Source organism: Athene noctua, chromosome 15 (assembly GCF_965140245.1).
Source record: "Athene noctua chromosome 15, bAthNoc1.hap1.1, whole genome shotgun sequence".
Taxonomy (NCBI): domain Eukaryota; kingdom Metazoa; phylum Chordata; class Aves; order Strigiformes; family Strigidae; genus Athene; species Athene noctua.
This window is the reverse complement of record NC_134051.1, coordinates 3,965,258-3,985,561: the sequence shown is the minus strand read 5'-3', so window position 1 is coordinate 3,985,561 and position 20,304 is coordinate 3,965,258. Positions and strand designations below refer to the sequence as shown.

Below are 20,304 nucleotides of genomic sequence, written 5' to 3'. Positions count from 1 at the left end.
CGCCGGGCCCGGGCGCAGGGGAGGGAGAAATGGTGGAACTGGCGGGGGTAAGGACGGGTTTATTTGGCGGTTTTAGAAACAACCGGGCCTCGCGAACACCCGCGGGCGCTGGCCCTTGCTCAGGTGAACACCACGTACCGCACCCTGACGCAGCGAGCAGCAGCAGGCGGGCACCCGCGGGACTGAGGGCTGCGAGCGCCGCCGGCACGGCCGGGCAGGCCGCGGGGCGACAGCACGGGGGGCTGAGGCGCACCAGGCTTTTGACGGCTGCTTCTGTGGGCTGAGGAAGGTAATTCGGAACCTCTGAAAAAGCAGCGGCAGGGAGGGAAGGCAGGAGCTTTTGTTTATCTAGCCAGAGCGCTGCAGGCTCTACGATGGTCCATTTGGTGAAACGTGTGTGCACAGAGAAGCAGCAATGTACCTTCCTGTAAAATACACCAGCAAGTACATTCCAGCCTTTTCAAACTACTTTTCGCTCCCCCTCCCAAGAGCTATCCATCCCCTGCTGTGTCACATGATCTTTCCCAAACTTCCAATTCATCTCCTTGCACTGATGCTCCCCTTCTTCCATTTCTCTCTTCTAGGACTCGTTCTCCTGAAAAGAAATTGCGTTCACCCTTCACAGGCAGAGTGGTCAATAGAGCGAAGGGAGAGAGACCCTGGGCTTTGCTCCCCAGGGATGCTCTCAGGGTATCAGACCTAACTGCTCCCCACACGCACCCCTCCTAGGGTTCCCCACCCCTGTGGATCTGCTGGTGCCGGAGGAGCGCAGAGCTCACGGTGAAGCCCTTCCCGCAGTCGGCACAGGTGTAGGGACGCTCCCCAGTGTGTATGCGCCGGTGCTGGATGAGGTGGGCACTCTGCCGAAAGCTGTCCCCACAGTCAGCACAGGCGTAGGGCCTCTCCCCTGTGTGGACCCGGTGGTGCCGGAGCAGGGCTGATCTCCACAGGAAGCTCTTCCCGCACTCGGTGCACTCAAAGGGGCGCTCCCCAGTGTGGAAGCGGCGGTGCTGGATGAGGTGGGAGCTCACGGTGAAGCTCTTTCCACACTCGGTGCACCCGTAGGGACGCTCGCCCATGTGGAACCGTCGGTGTTGGATGAGGGCTGAACTCACCGTGAAGCTCTTTCCACACTGAGAGCACTCGTACGGCTTCTCCCCAGTGTGGACCCGCTGGTGCTTCATGAGCTCGGAGCTCTGGCTAAAGCTCTTTCCGCAGTCGGAGCATTCGTAGGGTTTCTCCCCAGTGTGGACCCGTTGGTGTCGCGTCAGGGCTGAGCTCACGCTGAAACTCTTCCCGCAGTCGCTGCACTCGTAGGGTTTCTCCCCGGTGTGCACTCGCTGGTGCTGGATGAGCTGTGAGTTCCCAGAGAAGCTCTTCCCGCACTCGGCACACTTGTAGGGCTTCTCCCCGGTGTGGGTCACCTGGTGCCGGATCAGCTTTGAGCTCATGCTGAAGCTCTTTCCGCACTCGGAGCACGCGTAGGGCCTCTCCCCTGTGTGGATTCTTTGGTGCTGGATGAGATGCGACCGCTGCCGGAAACTCTCCCCGCACTCGGCACAGGCGAAGGGTTTCTCTCCAGTGTGGATTCTCCGATGCTGGACAAGGTTGGAGCTCACCCGGAAGCTCTTCCCGCAGTCCCCACAGATCATCAGTCTCCCTACAGAAGGATTTCTCTGCTGGATAATATCTGGCAGCCTCCTGAAACTTTTTCCGCGCAGCATTGTTCGGCTTTGCCTCTTCCCCAGAGGTCTCTGAACCCTTTCTGACCTGCGTGGGAGGACTGGGTCCTCTGCAGGACTCTGGGAACTGTTCTTGGAGAGTCCTGAGAGTAAACCTTCGGACTCCACTGGCCCAGGGATGCCTTGGTGGTGGGCATTTTCCTCTTTCTTGCTCACAATCCCATCTTCAGCTGCAATAAAATGAGAATCCAGTAAGAAGTCACAGGCAGGACAGGAAACTTTGGACAGGGGAAATAAAAAGGGGCCAAATTCCAAAAATTCAGTGGATTGACTTTAAGTATAAAAAGTTCTGATATATCCCTCCAAACTACACAGTGGGGTTTTAGTGTTCACAGGAACAAACCCTGGAAATAGCCCTGCATGCTTTGCCAGAACCTGAATCTACGGAAACTACTGGCATATTAGAGGTAAAAGTTTAGCACTTGAATGGGAAAGATGGCTGCTCGTCCAGGATATTATATCTGAAAATGTTATTAATCCAGGAGTCAGAGGAGGGCCACCAAGAACTGCCTTGTTCACAGAACATGACTTCGGTTGCAAGAGATGCAGCCTCCCTGCTTTTGTGCTGCTAGTACAGCAGAGAGAGAGAGAGAAGATGCTCAAAGGAGACCCTGGCCCCACAGCATGAGACACAGAGACTGCCTGGAGCCTGGCTTATGCCAACCTTAGAGCAGAAGAATGGTAACTTTATGCTTCCACTGGCGCAGAACAAATCTGTTGTGAAAGGTGGTTGGTGAACTGATGATCTGCCGTGGCCAATTCCAGATTACGTGCTGAGGAAATCCGATAAATGCAGAAGATGAAGGTAGTGCAAGTCAGTGGAAGTAAGGCTAGCTGAACAGTTATGGGTGGCTCCTGGGACACAGTCAAGGAATAGATCCCTGCGCTCTTACTCACCTAAAGCCTTGCAAAAGCATAACCAGTATGAAGCTATGCTGTGCAGACTCAAGGTCATCTGAAAGCCCTTCCAGGACAAGGGGCTTGCACAGATTTCCAGGATGTTTACTCAGGGCAGTGACTCCTTCCAGCCCACTGCTCTAATGTGGTTTGATGAGCACCCTAGCAGGTTTAAAAGCACGTACCCCCAACAGTGCTGTGGCTTTTGCTGTCAGCCGGGACATGTAGCTCTTTGCAGGCCTACTGAGGGCTTATATGCTAAACTGTAAGACAGGACCTGTGTGGCACCCACCCTTCTGCTGTCAGGGAAGGGTAAATGGATGTCGGGGGAATGTACGTGGGATGTAGAAATGGCAACATGCATCTCTGAAGAGAGACATCACATCCAGGTTTAAGACAAGTCCATCAGGGCAATATATTTTCAGATGCTCCCTTTATACAGACTTCCAGGGGTGAAGGATGACTTGCTGTTGACTAGATGAAGACCCAAAATATGGAACAGACTGAGGACTAAAGCCGCAAACATGCAGATGTCCAGATTTGCCTACTTAAAGATTCAACAGCTACCTCCTGGTTCTCTGAAAACTCTTGTGAAATACATTGGTAACATATCAGTCGCATAGGATTGATAGACAAACCACAGGCACTTCCTGTGGTCTGGCAGAGTTGCAATAAGGAAGTGCATGCCTTGGAAGAGGAGAGTCACTGCTGAACTGTAAGTATGCAATAAAGGAAGGAGAGTCTAGAATTTCAACCCAGACTGATATACATACATATCTAGTCTTCCTCTTTCTAGTCAGTATAAGAAAATATCACAATATGATTTCACAGCGAACTCCTGAGATAACCTTTTATGGCAGTTTGGTGTGGTAGTGATGCCACTTTTTCCCTCATATAGTTTTCATTAAAGTCATCCCTTAAGAGGAACAGACACTGGAACTTTGCTATTCATCATGAAGGCTTTTCCATTTGTCTGCAGCTACTTCATCCAGGCCTGGAGGAAAAGAGAAAGGTGATATCCAAAAGCAGAATAAGAAAAGGACATTTCTATTAGGCCAGCATGAAGCTCTTCACCTGTATGTCAGGCTTACTGAGTAGACAATGGAGCCAGTGAAGTTACTCTGTTGCTGTTGTGCCCAAAGAGATATCCTTTACCTACACTAGCTTTGGTACTTACACAGAATTTTGGTTCTTTACACAGAACTTGAAAAGGCCTTCAAAGCACACAAGAATCAAGTCTTCTATGGTGTTCTGTACTTTTTGGAGAAGATCAGGAGTTTCAAGCTTCTTATTTCAGTGATTACAGCCATGGCACCAGCTCTCAACTTCCACAACCGTATTTGTTACTTTTGAGCTACAAGGTATCATCACTGGCATCTGGGAAAAGTCTGTAAAGGGTTTGATCAAAATAATGATGACAGGAACTCACTGGAGGTATTTTAAGTGGCTGAACTGGCAAAAATGAATAAGCAAGAAAGATAGGAAGAACGTGGTTCTTCCTCAGCCCATGCCCATTTGGGTTGATAGTAAGACCTCCGATATGCCCAAGACTGCCAGTGCTATAGCTGCAAGGCAAGTTCCAGACAAGCAAAGTACATATTGGAGAGAACCTAAATATCACCTTAAATGTACCCCTGGCTCTCTTTCTCAAGAGAAGTAGTAGAAGGAGTTTTGGCTGATGCTCTGGCCTGTCTCACAGCAGCAGGAGAACACAGCAATCATTTCTGGCACAGAATTCAAGAGTTCAAGAAGAGAAGCCTTGTGAGAACTATTAAAAATAACACACCACCATCGTGAGTAAGCCTCCGGCTGCTGGACAACAGTGGACTGTGCCAGGGAGGTGTCAGTGTATGCTTATCTTGACCCCTTCCCTGGCATCCACCTCTAGCCAGGCCCCAAGTCCCTGAGCTCAGAACTACCCAGACCTTTGGTCTAACCCAGCAGCGCTGTTCACATGGCCTCACAACACTGCTGGACTCTGACTGTGGTACCTCACTGTCAGAGGACTGGAAAGTGACTGATATGATGCCAGAGAAAGGGCTTGAGGGGAGATCTGGGGCCCAACATTCCAAGCAAACAAACAGAAATCTGCTTAAGAGGATTACTGAACAGATGGCCAAAGAGAGCAGACTGGGGAAGAACTGGCATGGCCTTTGGAAAGAGATGTCTCCCTTCACAAACCACTTGGAGTTCTTCAGAGGTGTTACCAGTTTTAGCAAAAGGGAGATCTAGAGTCCAAAGGCTTTCCCAAAAGACATTAGTCCTTCACCAATAAACTAAGCTGCAGTGGGATGAATGACCCTCAATAAGGTGGTAAGTGAGGGAAAGGGGCAGTGGAAACATCTGCTGATGATTCTGTGTTATTCAGGGTTAAAGGCACAAAGGCTGACTTTAAGCTGTGGCAGAGCCTTATGATAGTGAAGCAGGTGACAAGGGAATGACAGGGGACATTCACTGCAGATAAACATAAAGAACTGCAGAGGGGAACAGCCTGTATATCTTGCACTTATACCAGGATGGGCCTAGGATGTTTTGTTCTTCAGGAATAGCACCTGGGAGTTAGAGCAGATGGATGAAGACTGTAGCTCCTAGGCAGACAAAACAGCTAGTCAAATGTTAGTGATTGATGGGACAAAAATAAGAGAATAAAAGAAAATTCTGCCTTGCTGCTGAAACTCCATATCCTGTCTGGATAGGGGGAGGATGGATCCCCCATTTCAGAGAAACTCTAATAGAGTTGAGGAAGATACAGAGGTGTGACATGATCAAAGGCACAGAACAGCTTCAGTATTGGAGATGACTCGACTGCCCATTCTGCTGGGAAAAGGTACAGCTGACAGGGGATATCACAGGGAACTGCACAAACACAAGTGGCCTGTGGGGTGGGTAGGGATCCATCCTGCACCGTCTGTTCTAAATTAAGATCTACTGACATCAAGTGAGCCACTAGAAGGCAGCTTCAAAGCAAACCAAAGGAGGCAGCCACTCATAAACCAGCTGAATAAGCCGTGGAACTCCTTGCTGTGAGCTGTCATGGATGCTAAAATGTGCACAACTTCAGAAGGCAAGGAAATAAATAGCTGCACGATATCAAGACATCACATGTCTAGTTCAAGAGTTTCTGAAGCCACAGGTCGCTTGGGCCTGGGAAAGCAGACAGGGACACACCGCTGCTGGTCGGCGCTTCTCAGTGTCTCCAGTACCGGCCCGTCAGACACAGCGGGCAGAGCTGGAAGGACCACGGTCCAACCCAGTCCTGCCACTCCCGCGCATTCTGGTGGGATTTGGGAAATTCTAGAGCGGATTTTCTCAGGACGGGTTGACAGAGATCGCGCCGGCCCTCACCTGCACAGGTGCCACCCAGCGCAGTCTTCCCTTGGTAGACGCGGAGGTGGGAGAACCACAGTTCCTCCTTCTGATCCATGTGGGAGATCATCTCCAGCTCGGCCCCGGGGTCCTGCTCCGGGAAGAGGAACGGGGAGGGTCAGGCGAGCTGGGCTTTAGCTGACGGCCACGAGCAGAGAGGGGCTCCCGTTCGCGGGAACCGGCCCCTGCCCGCTCCGCGGGGCGCACGGCGGGGCGCACCGGGCTCCCCAGCGCCCCTACGGCCCCGCCGCCTGTCAGCACCCCCGACGGCCCCGGGGAATGACCGCGGCCGCGGGGCTGCGGGGGGCCTGGCCGGGGCCTGGCCGGGCGGGGCGGAGGCTCCCGCGGGGCGCCCCGGGACCGGCCCCCCCGTCCCTGCGCTCGGCGACGGATCCCGGGGCGCCGTTGGGGGGGGGCGGCGGGGGCCGCTGTCACGTGACGGCGGCGGCCAATGGCGGGCGCCGCCGGCGCCTCTGAGGGGCGACCGAAGATGGCGGCGCCGGGGGTGGCGGTGGCGCGGGCGCGGGCCCGGGCCCCGTCCCCCGGCTGGGCTCGGCCGCCCAAACCGGGCCCTTCTCGCGGGCGGCGCCGCCTCCGTAAGCCGGGCCCAGCTGTGCCCGCGCTCCGGACACCTGTAGGGCCTGTCCCCCGCTGCCGCAGCCGCGTCGAGCTCATGCTGAAGCGCTCTCCGGAGTCGCAGGGCCTCTCCCGTGGGGGTTATCCCGTGCTGGGGGAGGCGCCATCGCTGCCCGAGGCTCTCCCTGCAGGCGAGGGGCTTCTCCTCTGAAGAGACTTAAGCGCTGCGTGGCTGGGCAGGCTCCTCCGCGTCGGGCGAATGGCAAACGCCCACCTCGGGGGGCAACACAGACCCTTCCTCGCCGCACGACAGCAGCTAGCGCTTTCGAAGAAGAAAGTTATCTAGAGGACACCAAAGCTGAGCTCTGGGAATTCGTACGTGGGCTCGGTGCCTGTTCCAAGAGATGAGGCCCTGCCAGGGCACTGCCAAGCTGCTGGAGCCTCTCCTGGTCCTGAGAGTGGAGATGTGGCCTTTGGCCTTGGGAGAGTGGAAGTGAGCTTGTGTTGAGCTCAGGCACGAGCTTAAATCCTTAGCAATCACTTAAATCCTTAGTGAGAAGTCATTCCTTGGTAATCTGAGTTTACAAGATGATTCTGTCTGGGCAGAAGAGTAGCTGGAGAGGTGAGGAACCTGGGCAGAGAAATACTGCACGTACCTCTGAAACCTTCTGGGGACTGCAGCTGAATCAGAGATGTCTTTGCTGAAGGCTGAGTCACCTCTCCCAGGGACTTTATGTTTCATTAAACAAGCAACTTCTATGCAATGTCTGTAGGAACTTTTGTGCTAGAATGATCTGAAAAGCAAACAAGCACATTTGAAATGCGCTCCTGGAACAGCTCCAGTCCCCTTGAAGAACTGCAGGAAGGATTGCTCTCGGATTTATCCCTTCGGTATCTAAACGCTGGCACTGTAAGCATAATACCTGGGCTCTGAGAACCCAACAGAAGGGGAGGGCACAGCAGTCACCTCTCTGTACTTTACAGCATTCTCATGTTTTGTAGTTAAACTGGCCCCTGCATGGGTCTTGGCCATGGCAGATGCCACGGTGATGGCTCACGCCCACTCAAGAAACGCCATTAAGACAGTGTGACTTCTGGAGTAAGTGGACACCCCGAACTGTGCCCATGTAAGAAAACTCTCACTTTCAAGATTACTATGTAAACATCTGCAGCACAGCTTTTCGGAATAAACCTACTATTTTTTTCAGGCAGGAAATGTGACAATACACAAACCAACACTGTGGTAGCCGAGAAGGAGTATCCATAATCAATCCCACAGGTCATTTGATTGTCACAGTGAGTTTAGAAGCACTAACTTTTGTTTTCCAAAGCTTACTCACAGCTTACATGGTGCATCTTGGTAAGACAGCAGCATTGTGCCATGCCAGTAACCTATCTGCTCCTTTCTTTAACTTAAAAAAACAACTAATACCTTAGTTGAAAAGGTATTACTTTTCTGCAGCCTTGGAAGTGTTAAACATAAGTATCAAAATATTTTTGATAGCTATTACTACACAGTTGGAAATAAAAAATGATTACAATGTATTTTCCAAGACAAATGAGGCTGCATTAGGAAGGTAAGAAAACACAGAAATATAACTTGAAATTGAACTGTTTGGCAACACATTATCACTGGCAGATGGTACCACCAGTGTCAGTGTGGGGAGGCACACTTTGCTTACAGATTAATGAAGCAGGTGAATGAGTAATTGCTTTCAGATAATCTGAAGTGTATGTCAGATATGTCCTTGTAGTCTTGAAGGCTGTAAAAGACTTTAAATCCTTTTCTCATAATCTGAGAAAAATTTCAGAATTACAGAAGACATTTTGTCAGCTTCAGCAACAAGGAAGCACTGAGGCAAGTCTCTGCAAAGTGGTCACCTCCAAACCCTGACAGCACAGGTGTGATATTTAAAATCATCTTTCTGCATTAGGCAAAGACTGCCCAGTTGCAGGGTTTAAGGATGACAAAGGAAGATGGAGACACTTTCAGTGAGTAAAATTCAGATTTTTCTTGTAAATGCTAAACAGTTTTTTATGACACAATGCTCTTTGAACCCTAGTAATTTATACCCACTGAACTGTGATGCTGCATTCACTGACAGTTGAGATGTAATAAAGAATTGATTGCAAAATCTTTGATCATAAATGTTAGTCTTACCTAAAAACAGAGCAAAAAAGCTGGGAAGGGAACTTACTTATTTTTGCATATGGTAAGTAGAACTGAAGCTTTTCCTGTTTATGAAGTGTGTACTTGAGAGAGAAATACATGGTACACTGAGAACAACATTTCCTAGAATGCCACTTAAGGCAAGCCTTGTCCTTTTCATGTAATGAAGTCACCTCCTGGCAGCTCTTGCACAAGAAGGTATGGGAGGAGAAATGAAGTGACTGCCAAGGAAGAAAACTATCCCAAATTCGTGAAAATTCAGACATGGCAGAAGGCTTTGCTAGGAGGTCATCCCACCATTATACGTGCCACGGACTCCTGACAGAGGAGGTTCATTTGGCAGTCACTCCATTTCCCCTCCACCAGCAGCCCTCCCCTCTGAGGCCAGACTGGACTCCCCCCACAGACCCCAACACCTTCCCCCCAGTCTCCCTCACCTCTGGGCTGTGCAGAGAGGAGCCGGGCAGCTCGTTTCTCTCCAGGCAGCCATTTCACCAGCCACTGCCGGGTGACCTCTCCCACTGCACCTCTCCTTGCTGCCCCTGACAACTCCTCCTCCTCCAGGTCTCTGCTCGGGGTTCCAGTCAATGCAGGTGCAGACTGCAGGCTCTACTGCTCTCAATTAGACCCAGCATTGCCACTTAGAACTCCTCCCCAAGTCTGTTGTAAGACGCTACTTACAGTTTGTCATTAGTAGAAGTTGTTTATTTTATATAAATCAAATAAAACTGGGGATATAGTTTATCAAAAATAGAAAAAATATCTGTATGTTCCAAATATATAAATACATTTAGAAATCCAGCTTCTTTTTTTGTTGTGTCAAGTGAGACTCTTTGCAGACTCAGAACTGCCACAACAGACAAAAATCAGAAGATGTTGTGAAAGTAAATACATAAAAGATGTCAATTTAGAGTCCAAGACTTCCCCAAGAGTCCCAGACAGTTTGCAGCCTGAGATCAGTCCAGTTTGGAAATGAGACTGATCAGAGAAGTGGGTTTAGATCAGGTTATAAGAAGTGCTGAAGAGATCCAGTGGTCACGATAATACTGCCTTAAAAACATCTCTGTCGAGGACATGCTCAAGCTACACTGACAAGGTAAAACGTTGCTCAGAAAATGGAGCAGACGGTATCTGCAACACAGATCCAGCATGCAAGTGAACAGACAGAACTGAATGTTCGCATCTAAAGGGCTTTCACATGATATCTAGTGTCAGAGGGCACTTTTGGGAGACATCACAAATACACCACAAAAACACCTCCACTGTTGTGCAGCCATTTAAGAAACACAGATTAAGGAGTTTTACCAGAGATTGCAAATCGAACCAGGGACAGAAGAAAGGCATTGTATTTCCACAGTGCTCCCTGCCTTAACAATCAGAAAGGCAAACTGTATGCTGAAGAAACGAAGACGGAAATCATGGAGGTCTAAACACTCAGTGCTTTACAGGGGGGAAAGGGGACTGGTTTCTCGCAGATGGGTTATTCTGCTGAATATTGGAACTTGAAGGGTGAAGCATTTCACAGCCCAAGGCTAGGGAAAAGGTCTTGGCAAGTGTCACTGGAGGGAAGCACCTGCCTTTAGAAGCACCAACACAAAGAAAAGTTGGGGACCTAAAACCTATTAGAAAAACGAAAAGAAAAGGCACAGGAGGAAAACTGGGAGGAAAAAAGAGGCTCCGGAGGAGCTGCGTGCTGAAGGCCGGACAGTGACAGAGGAGTCTGTGCAATTCGGAACAAAGAGCTGGGACCGGGAGCTCAGTTCAGACCCATTCTCCAGGTGTCATCTGGACAGAGGCCGCAAGGAGGAGCAGTGCACCCACCGATCACAGCACCGCTGCTAGCACCAGCCTGGAACGGGGTTTCCAGTTTATCAGAAGGCCTCCATGTACAAAATTTTCAGGATGGAGGAGTGGGCTTCATTCTGTATCGTCTTCTCTGTTTTTTGTTTCCCTTTCTTTTCTGTTCCTGCTCTTTGCGGGCTCTGGCAGTGGTAAATGTGATACAGTGAGCATCTAAAAAGTCCAGCAGCTTTGCCTTGGAAATTTTAATGCCATTCCGTTTCAGCTCTGTGTGCAGCTCAGCCAGCTCAATTGGCTCATAAAACAGAATCCTGTTGTAGAGGGCTGTGTTCGAACGGATGTAGCACCTTACTGCCTCCAGCTTATCTTCTTCTCGAGCTGCTGCCTGAGATGCTGGAAGCTCCTCTTCCTCCTCCTCAGATGCAAAAGCACAGGCTTCAAATCCATTCATGAAAGAACTAAAAGCAAGATTAAGTAGACCAGAGATCAAGAAAGAACAGGCCATGACAGACAGGACCAGAGCTCCTCAAATCCCTGTGACTACCTTCTGTAGGATCACAGACTCCCCAATACCAGCATCCACAAAAAGAGCGAGGCAGAACACAGTGCATGTTCTGCAAACCTCCCCATGCCAGCCATGACAGTGCTGGCCCTGCCCACCCAGCCCCAGAGCTGCCTGGCATTCCTTGCTGCTGACCACGCTGTTGCAGCCTCTGTCAAGCAGGGCTGGGACATCCTCTCCTGCTCTAGCTGCAGGTTCTTGGTTCACACCAAGTGCTCCTTGTCGCTCTAACTCACAGAGATCAGACATGCCAGATTTGGGCCTTGCCCACACGCAGCCACAAGCGCTTCTGTGTTCTGAGAATAGCTCTCTGGGAATTAGACTAAAAAACCAAAGCCTGTTTCTTTTGTAGGACAGTGTTGACCTTCAGATGACACCCAAGGAGGTGGCAGGGCCACTGTAGGCCACACAGACACTCACCTGTTTGCCACATTCCTAGCTCATCTCTGTCCTGCACCATTGACTGTTTTGTTTAGTATTTTGTTGCCTTACCGCTGTGAACCAAAAGAGATGTCGCTTCCATCCACTGAAGAAACTGCAGACTCCTGAGATGCCATGAGCATTGGTTCCTCACCATCAGCTGCCAGAGACCATCTCTCCGGAGATGCAGATGATATCTTCTGCTCTCTGGCTCCTTCTGGGGGATGTGTCATTTCAGTTCCCTCCTCGGGTGCTGCACAGCCCGTTTCACAGGATCCAACAAGGTCATCATCAGCCCTCCCCACAGGGAGCACTGAAGAAGCCGTAGCAACCTGCTTCCTTCTGCCTGGAGCCCTGGAGGCACTGGCACGCTTTCCACCTGCAGGCCCCTTTGCCTTTGACTGCCTAGAGCGTTTGGCTGGGGACTTCTGCTGGGGAGGCTGGGAAGACGGGATTTCATCCTCAAAGTCAGAGTCCACGTCCCGGTGAGTATACTGGAATATCTCCTTCAGCTTCAACACCATCTGGCGTTTTGGGAGAGCACGAACTCCAAATCTGAAAGAGAAATGTGGGAGTTCAGATTAAGATAATGCTGCACCTTCCACTGTCACAGCTCAGGAAGAGGCTCAGGCCAGGAAGTCCAGTGGTCAGCTGGAGAAGTGGGACATGACCTCAGAAAATACTGACTGGAGCTTCACCATGGTTTCACTTTCAGCCCAAGAGCTTTCTTACACACTATGTGCCAGCAAGTTTCTGCTCAGAAAGAGACGTACTCGTGGAGGTAATGCTAACCTGCTCAACTCCTTCCTCAGCTGTGGTGTCTCCATGATGGAGTAAGCTGGCATAGGTGTCACTGGAGTGCTGGGAGGCTTGTTGTTCTCCTGACAGGAAGGTTCTGCAACAGAATGAAATGACCATGATCAGAATTAGCACAGAAAGGACTTAAAAAGGGGTATCTTCCCCTTTTAGTGGCAGATATTCTAATATTATATAATAATTGTTCAAGTAGCACTACCTTCCTACAAGCTGTTTTAATTATTACACAGCTTCATATTGGACTCAATCCTTTTTTTTTTTTTTCTGATCTGGGATACTTGTTTTTTATTGACTTTAAATCAGAAAACAGCTCAAATTAAGCCGTATGTCACATCTGAATACAAAGCCCATTCAGGGCTTTGTTAGAACAGGCAATGTTTATAGGGCAGTTAAAAAAACCATGTTTATTGAATTCTGTAAAGTGGTGGTTCTCCTGGGAAGGAAATTTCATAAAAGGGACTTGAAGAAGAAACTGAGCAAGTCAAGCTTCTGGGGTCCTGAGTTAGATACTGATTTAATGATACCAATTTACTGATACTGTGAAGGACAGTCAGTCTCTAAACACCTGTTAAACTAATCAGTTAGTATAGCATAATTAATAATATATTTAATTAGATACTCTGAGATCAGTTACTGGTCTTGGATGGAAGGAACCACGCATGGATATGTGCCAGGCATGCAGAAGTCTGCAGCAAGGGCCCAGAACTAGCACACAGAAGGCAGCACAAGACAGCAGTGCACCAGCAGGAAAACATGCGTGATGCCCAGGCACGGGCAGGGAGAGGCCGCCCCCCAGCCAGTATCAACACAAGGAAACCCTGTGCCTGCACCACCGTGTTGCTCACCTGATGTCCTTGAGTATGTTAGCACATGCATCGCTTCAGGAATGTGTGAAAAGCAGGACTGTAAGAGCACTCACTACTACAGGGAACAAATATCCACCAGCATGCAAGCTGAAGGCTGGTTTTTTGTTCTGTTTTGGTTAGGTTTTTTCCCTCCAGGTACCCAGAGCTTCTGCAAGGAGTACTACCACTATCAAAGAACCAGTGTGAATGAAATGTAAGAGGCTATGCTCCAAGAATCCCACATTTAGATATCTCTCCCACATCAGATGACTGTACCTTCTTTGTGCCTGTTGCCAACAACTACTTCAGACCAAAAGGCCAAAAGACCCTTTCAATGTATTGAGTGAACCACAGGCGAGATGACCACTTAAAAACAATTTAACCTAGTGCAGTAAAGCTAGTATCAATACAAGCTCTCACCAGGAGTCTTTACAGGATCTGTCTGAATGGCACCTGCAACAGCTGGCAACCTCTGAGACAGAGGAAGCATCTCTGGAGATTCAGCTTCCTCTTCTCCATTCCAGTCATCCCAGAGTTTGGAGTTCAGGTAACTCGGTCTACAGCCTGTTGATGAACATGCCTCAATAGGACTCTTTTCAAGACAGAGCAAAGTTGTTCTTCTGCCAACAGGACTTCCTCGAAGAGGAGTACTGCCCTTAATTTCCTGTGCATGGACTGGGCTCTCCCACTGGTCATGCCAAGAGCCAGGTCTGGCGCTGCTGGCCGTGCTGCTCTTTGCACAGCTGACCTGGCTGGAGTCCTGGCTGCTACCTCTGACTGGTGACAGATATTCAACATGCCAGCAGTCATCAACGGGGATTGGGGGCTCGTCACAAAGCATGACACTACTGCTCAAAGAAGGCAGACTTATTTCCTTTTCACTGTCCTCTACTTCAATTACACTGGTATTTCTTCTATCCTCCATTGATTGTTCATGGCACGAAGGCATAGATTTGGATAAAAATGAGATCTTGGCACATTTTCTTTTTATGTTGGTGTGGCCAGAGGAGAGGAGTACTGGATCCACAGGAGAAACCAGTGGGGAGTTCCTGAAAAATGATCCTGCTGCTGGGCTGCTGGGTAGGCTCCTTTCACTGAATGAGTTCTCTATAGGCAAATGTTTGTCTGACAATGTTGTTTCATGGACTTCTATTAAATTTCCAGTCATTTCATGGTTACTATTATCTGTTGCTAAGTTCTTTGGGCTGAGTTTAGATCCTGGACTCTTTAAAGAATTAATACTTGTGACATGAGTCTGTGTTGAGAAACTTCTGCTTCTGCTCAGAGCTGGTGTGTCTGGCACTAGCCAGGAGCTGTCTGTACCTGAAGACATTTCATGACCGAGCCTTTTTTCAGGGCTCAGGCTTGGACTCTGTTTGCTCTCTGTACAAGCATTTGTTTGTCTGCTGAGAGGCAATTCTGTAGACGTTTTTACATCATTACTTATATGCACTGTATCTGTAATGCCACATGAGACCTGGGTTGATCTCTGCTCTGTTTCAGCAACTGCTGAGTTATGTTCAGGTGTTGGTATCTCAGGACCCTCTTCTATGTCTGTACACATCAGTTGCCCAGGGATTTCCCTTTTCTTCAGAGCAGAGCCTGACTCTGGCAACTTCTTGTCTTGTAACTCCATTTCATCATCAGAAGATAAAACAATAACATCACCCTCCTTGTTCCTCTGAGCTGCAGCATTCTCAGTTCTGATGACCACTGAAGTATGCTTGTTTAAAGCAATGTGGGGAAACTCTGTTGGAGAAATTGTGTTCTCATTTCTGGATGCAGTATCCAGCTCGTTGGCCTTCTGAAAGTGCATTTCATCACATGGGAAGGACTCTTCCATTTTGTTTTGTTTTGGTGTTGACTCATGTTCTCTGGCAAACTTTCTCTCTGATTTTGGAGATGCAGGTGAAGAGCTAACAGCAGGAAAAAGGGGCACATAAGGTTTGGGAGGAGGACTCCCATAAAAACCATTCCTACATGGAGAGAGGTCTTTTTGTGACTTGCTGTACAGAACTGAATCATTAATATCAACATGTTTTTCACTAGGGGCCTTTCCTGATTCTTTGATAACTTCTTTCATTGAGGGAGGCTCACAGTAATCTCCCTGACTTGCAGAAAACAAGCGTTCATAACTTTCATTTATATCAGTATCGCTGTGGAAGCTAGGAAACTGTTTTCCACAGGGATCTGCCTCATCATGTGAGACCTGAGATGACTTGGAATCCTTCACACCTTCACATCTCCTAACAGTCTCTCCTTCATTAGCGGTGGCACCATGGGATGCTATGTCCCATTTTTGAGGTTCACTGTGGTGAGGCACGAAAGTGGTCTGTGGATCATTCACGCTCTTGCACCTATTTATATTCTGCATTTTCTCTTCTTGTGCAGACGAGTCACATTTAGATCTTTCCACATCATTGTCATCCCTCAAATCTTTGAAGCTGTTGCTTATTGAAGCAGACTCAGATCTCTTTACCTCTTCTTCCTCAGTTCGCTGGTTTGTACCTTGGACTGCTTCAGTATCACTGCAGACGCTGCAGTCTGTTCCCTCGCTCACCTCTGTTTCATCTTGAACCATCCTTCTCTGAGTTGCAGCAAACTCATAGATTTCCTCCAGCTCCTGTTCCCCCACCCCATCGTCATCTTCCTTCTGGCATTCAGGGTTCAGCATAGCTACTTCTTCCTCATCTTCACCCACCCACACTGACTTCAAGAGGTCTTGGAAGTTCTCAGCTCTGTCCTCACAATCTTTGTCATCCCTCACAGAGATAAGATCATCTTCTGAATCCACTCCAGAAGACACCTGACTCTCTCCAGTGCTGTTTTCACACTTTGCCATCAGTTCCCTCACACCAAACCTGTAATGATAAAATAGTAATGTTAGTATTTTTCTCCTCCAGTATTTCTTCACTATTTGGCTGCTCACTCTTGTGAGCCTTGTGTAAGAATTTGCATGAGGATGTTGGTTTCCTAAGATGTCCAAGATCCAGTATACTCCTAAAATTTGGAATTCCCTTTTCCAGGTGTCACCCACACAAAAGCATGAGGCTCGCTCTTCTTTTTTTATGTTCAAGACTAAACAGCCATATGACTACACTAAAACCCCTTTGCCATTTGCACTGGTGAGAACCCCGTGGCATGGCTGGGGCTGGATAACGTCTGTCATGTGCAAGCTTCATGGCTTCCTGGAGTGACAGTACATTTATTTTGGCAAGATCGAACCATTTTCCCCCCACATCTCAGCAACTGCTCCTATTTCAAGCACTTTACTCAGCACACGCCTGGGATCATGACCGAGAGCATGGCTGACACAACGCATCAGAGTTCTAAGCATCCAATACATCCTGCAAAATGCTGTTCAGATTAAATGCACCGCTAGTGCAGCGCTTTGAGGATCACATATAGAAGATACACTCATCATCGTCAACAACCTGAGACGAAACTCTTGGCAAAAGTCTGCTAAGCATATACTGAACATAGAAAATCACACAGATATGACCTGAAGAGAGACTCATGGAAAAGATGAGAGTAGGATGTTCTTATGGGCAAGTTTCATTTAAGATAAAAGCAGAGAGCTGTGGACTTTGTAAGCCACTAAAACTGCAATAGAATATATCAAGTTGGGGCCTGTGTGGCTGAAAGCATGAGGGGATCCAAAACATGCTCACAAGACAAACCTGGCAGCCAGAGCCCCGACCTGGGGCAGCACCCCAGCAGGGATGTTGGCATCAGCAGCATAAAGGTACCGCAGGAACGCACACACTGCCTCTGCCGTCACGTCACTCAGCAGCACACGGCGTGTCTGCGCGGTCCCGTCCTCCTCCACTAAAAACCCTTGGCTGTGAACCTGGAGTAAGAAGAAAGCAAACAAAGTCTGTTTGCTAGTAAAGGAACAGGAACACCAATGCTCTTGCTCCTATCAGCTTACTCCTTTTCATTCGCCAAAGTCCTACCCTGGGACCAGGACTGATGCCTCCGAGGGCAGCTGAGATGACCAGTTATGCAGAGCTTCATACAGAACAGGTCATTTCCTTCCTGACCCTACAGCTGTTAGCTTTGATAAAGTTTAACTCCTTGTTTTAATCACACATATAAAAGATGGTCTTAGAGTTCTCCCGTTAGTTTTGGAATCAAATTACTTCCAGAACACAATTTCCACAGTTTTCTACACCTCTCTACAAGTGAGCTTCCTCTGATCTGTTTCAAATTTACCTACCCTTGATGCACTGCCAAAACTCTGGTGCCTCACAGGAAGAGACACCATACAAAATACCACTACACTGAACTGGACCGTTACCTCTGTGGGTCCAACTTGATCTCAGGTTTTGGTGAAAATGCATCTCCAGTGAAGTGAGGTCTCACTTCCTTTCCAGCCAAATCACGTACTGTGCTATCTGAAACTCTCCAAACTTAGGGGATGCTATGCAACAGAAAACATGAGCTCTGAATTAATCTCTGATTAATTCCTCTCTCCTTGTTACCCAAAATCTGCAACAAAGAGGAGCACTCCCTCACCTATACAGAAAATAAACATGAAGTGCTGCTCTGCAGGTGGGAACTTACAGGAAAACCACCCTCTGCAGGCATCAAAAATACAGCATAGGGCCAATTCCACATCTCTGCCCACACAGTGGATGGGAATGCTGAAGCCAGAGCTGCAGGGAAATAGTAAGAGAAAAGGGCTAACCTAATAGTTTTTAAAGTCCTTTGATTTGTGGGCACACACATATTTACTATAAGTTGTGAAGATTCCTTAAAAAATTAATATTAAGACTGCTGTATGAATTTGCTTCCCCTCCCTGAACTTTTGTAGACCCCTCAGAAATGGCCTGAGTCACCTTGGGTGGAAACTACTGCCAATGGGCATGAGGATAAAACTAAACTTTCCAAAAAGGCAGCTTCAAAGAAAGCTCCTTTCATTAGGAAGCTGGCTGTATGGACTGGTGGCAGCTCCATGAAAGAACAGAGTTCAAATGTTAGGCTCGGTGCCTTTCACTGTCCCAACAGGAGGCTGCATAGGAACAGGCTGGGAGTTATTCAACCCAAAATGCTTCTGGGAACATATGAACTACTTCACTAGCCTTGTAAATAGCACAGTTCAGTGCAGCTACCTCCAAAGCAACTCTGAGAGTGACAAAACTTCTGTGGAGGTTATTTTCAAGTGCTTCCCAGAATCTCGCTACTCCGTACTCAAGCTTCCCAGCCTGGGTGACAGGCAGAACACACCAAGAGGGACAAGGCAGTCTGCACTTGCACGGGTACAAATATTCCAGGGCAAAAAGCACTTAAGAAGCTTCCTCCATTGCTCATGGGCAAAATGCAAGGAAGGATCCTTGCCCCCCTACAGTCCACCCAGATAAAGCACCACATTTTCCACCACCTTGTCAGGATTCTGGTTTCTGGAAAAACCAGTGCAGGTGCAGAGGCACTTGCCATTAGGCCCAGCAGTGCTCTGTGCTGATTCTGTCGCATTAAGTGTAGGGGTGGGCAGTCTGGGCTTTCCTGAAGCAGAGAAGGAAAGTGAGTCAGCAGTACTTACAGCCTGAACGGCCTGTGGACACCGTGCATACAACACAAACATGTGGGCATAAAGCACTTCCCCACAGTCCACCTGGAACTGGACGTCACTTAAGTGGGGGTTGTTGACCATTGCACTGAAATCTTCAGCCAGCAACCTGAGAGAGGACTAGAACACAGAAGGAACACAAAGACAGAAGTTACGTTACAGCTGTCCAACATTCCCCTGAAAAATAAGAAGGGAATAACCCAGTTTATCAGCGTTGCTGTACCATGGGGCCCAGTCTGGATACACGGCCTTTGCCTCCTGAAGACAGTCATCAGCATTACCAACTTCATGTCTTTCATATGACAAATAAGCAGACAAGTCTAACAATCATTTCTGTCTTTGTTTTCCTCTTTTTTCAGTCTGACAATTGTGAAGAAAGAGTAGTTGTGTTGTGTTGTGTTCTACTGTACTTGTTCTGCCTCATATTACAGCACATTATCACCCTCAGATCTTCACCACACCATTTCCTGATGTGGTCTAGCCACTGCCTACAGTTGGTCTCTTGATCTACTGCCTTCCACCACATTTTTAGGAAACTGTAATTTCCACTTTGACGGACTTGAACTCAGCTCACTATAATTAGAGGAAAGAGGATGACTCAGGAATGGGGTAATGAGCCTTTCTTCTCCCATTCACTGTCTCGCAAAGACAGCTGAGAAGAACAGCTCTGCAACAAGGGGCTCACATAGAATAAAACTGATATAGATGTCTAGTTTAAAGGAACTTCTGTGCTTGTTACTGAAACCCCTTTTGAAAATTCTACTCAGTTATAAAAAAGAAACATAATTTCTATTATTGTTCTAGAATGCCTTGCTGAGATTTTGGGCAGGGCTTGTTGACTGAGCTACCTGTGACTGGTTACTGGTGATGGAAAGGTCAGGCCTGGGGCATGGTGCTGAAGACAGCATTGATGAATGCTCTGCTTCTGCTCTGGAGCTGCTCCCAGTACAAAACCACCCCAGGCAATCCTCTAGAGACTCAGATCCCTCTAGGCAAGTGTTGCAGCTCTGGAGGTGGCCAGTGCTTCAGAGAAGTGTGAAATACCCTCAGCTCACGGTTGAGAGGCTGCCTGACTGTAAGTTGGAAACCAGTGTAAGTTGGAACCAGTTTATAGTTAACACACTAATCACTGACCTTGTGCTTTTCAAACCTACTGCAGAGCTGAGGAACTGCAAGTTTTATTTTAGTGAACATCTGCATGAGATGCAGACCCACCTGGAACAACATAGCTCTTTATTTTATTAGCAGGTTTCTACATTAGCAGCGGACCATGGAAACCCAACCTTTCTACTCGCTCCAGCATGTGTTTGCAGGCAGCCAACACTAATTAGCACCAAAACAGCAGCATCCACCAGAACACTCCTTCCAGGCCTTCATAGGTGGGCTAGAGAAGACTGCATGTCGTGGCAGTGGTGTGGACTGATCTCCAAGGGGAAGACAGGAAACTCCGTCTGGAAACTAATCTGATGTTTCTTGCTTTCTTATTCTTGGCAGGTAGGATACCTGCAAGACAGTACCTCAGGAAGCCAGCAAACACAGAC

The 20,304-nt window shown here is 48.4% G+C and overlaps 2 protein-coding genes across 4 annotated transcripts in view; both read right to left on the bottom strand.

The window, feature by feature from the left end:
- Positions 1-49: 49 nt before the first annotated feature.
- LOC141966295 (uncharacterized) lies at positions 50-9,902 on the bottom strand. 2 transcript variants are annotated; one of them, XM_074918779.1, is made up of 2 exons: positions 9,811-9,902; positions 50-1,614 (listed from the first exon to the last, which is right to left on the bottom strand). In XM_074918779.1, the coding sequence occupies exons 1-2, from the start codon at positions 9,900-9,902 to the stop codon at positions 726-728; spliced, it is 981 nt and encodes a 326-aa protein (XP_074774880.1). In that variant the 3' UTR covers positions 50-725. The 2 variants fall into 2 exon arrangements, with proteins under 2 accessions (XP_074774880.1, XP_074774879.1); XM_074918778.1 differs by lacking the exon at positions 9,811-9,902 and adding an exon at positions 5,985-9,121 and having other exon boundaries at positions 50-1,912.
- Positions 9,903-10,645: 743 nt separating this feature from the next.
- SLX4 (SLX4 structure-specific endonuclease subunit) overlaps positions 10,646-20,304 on the bottom strand; it is a 31,942-nt gene continuing 22,283 nt past the window's right edge. For both annotated transcript variants that reach the window (XM_074918776.1, XM_074918777.1), the window contains exons 12-17: positions 18,737-18,883; positions 16,875-17,044; positions 13,615-16,055; positions 12,326-12,428; positions 11,606-12,088; positions 10,646-11,009 (exon numbers count right to left, since the gene is read on the bottom strand). In XM_074918776.1, the coding sequence (XP_074774877.1) occupies positions 10,649-11,009; positions 11,606-12,088; positions 12,326-12,428; positions 13,615-16,055; positions 16,875-17,044; positions 18,737-18,883 (3,705 nt within the window). In that variant the 3' untranslated portion in view covers positions 10,646-10,648. The remainder of the gene's footprint in view (positions 11,010-11,605; positions 12,089-12,325; positions 12,429-13,614; positions 16,056-16,874; positions 17,045-18,736; positions 18,884-20,304) is intronic.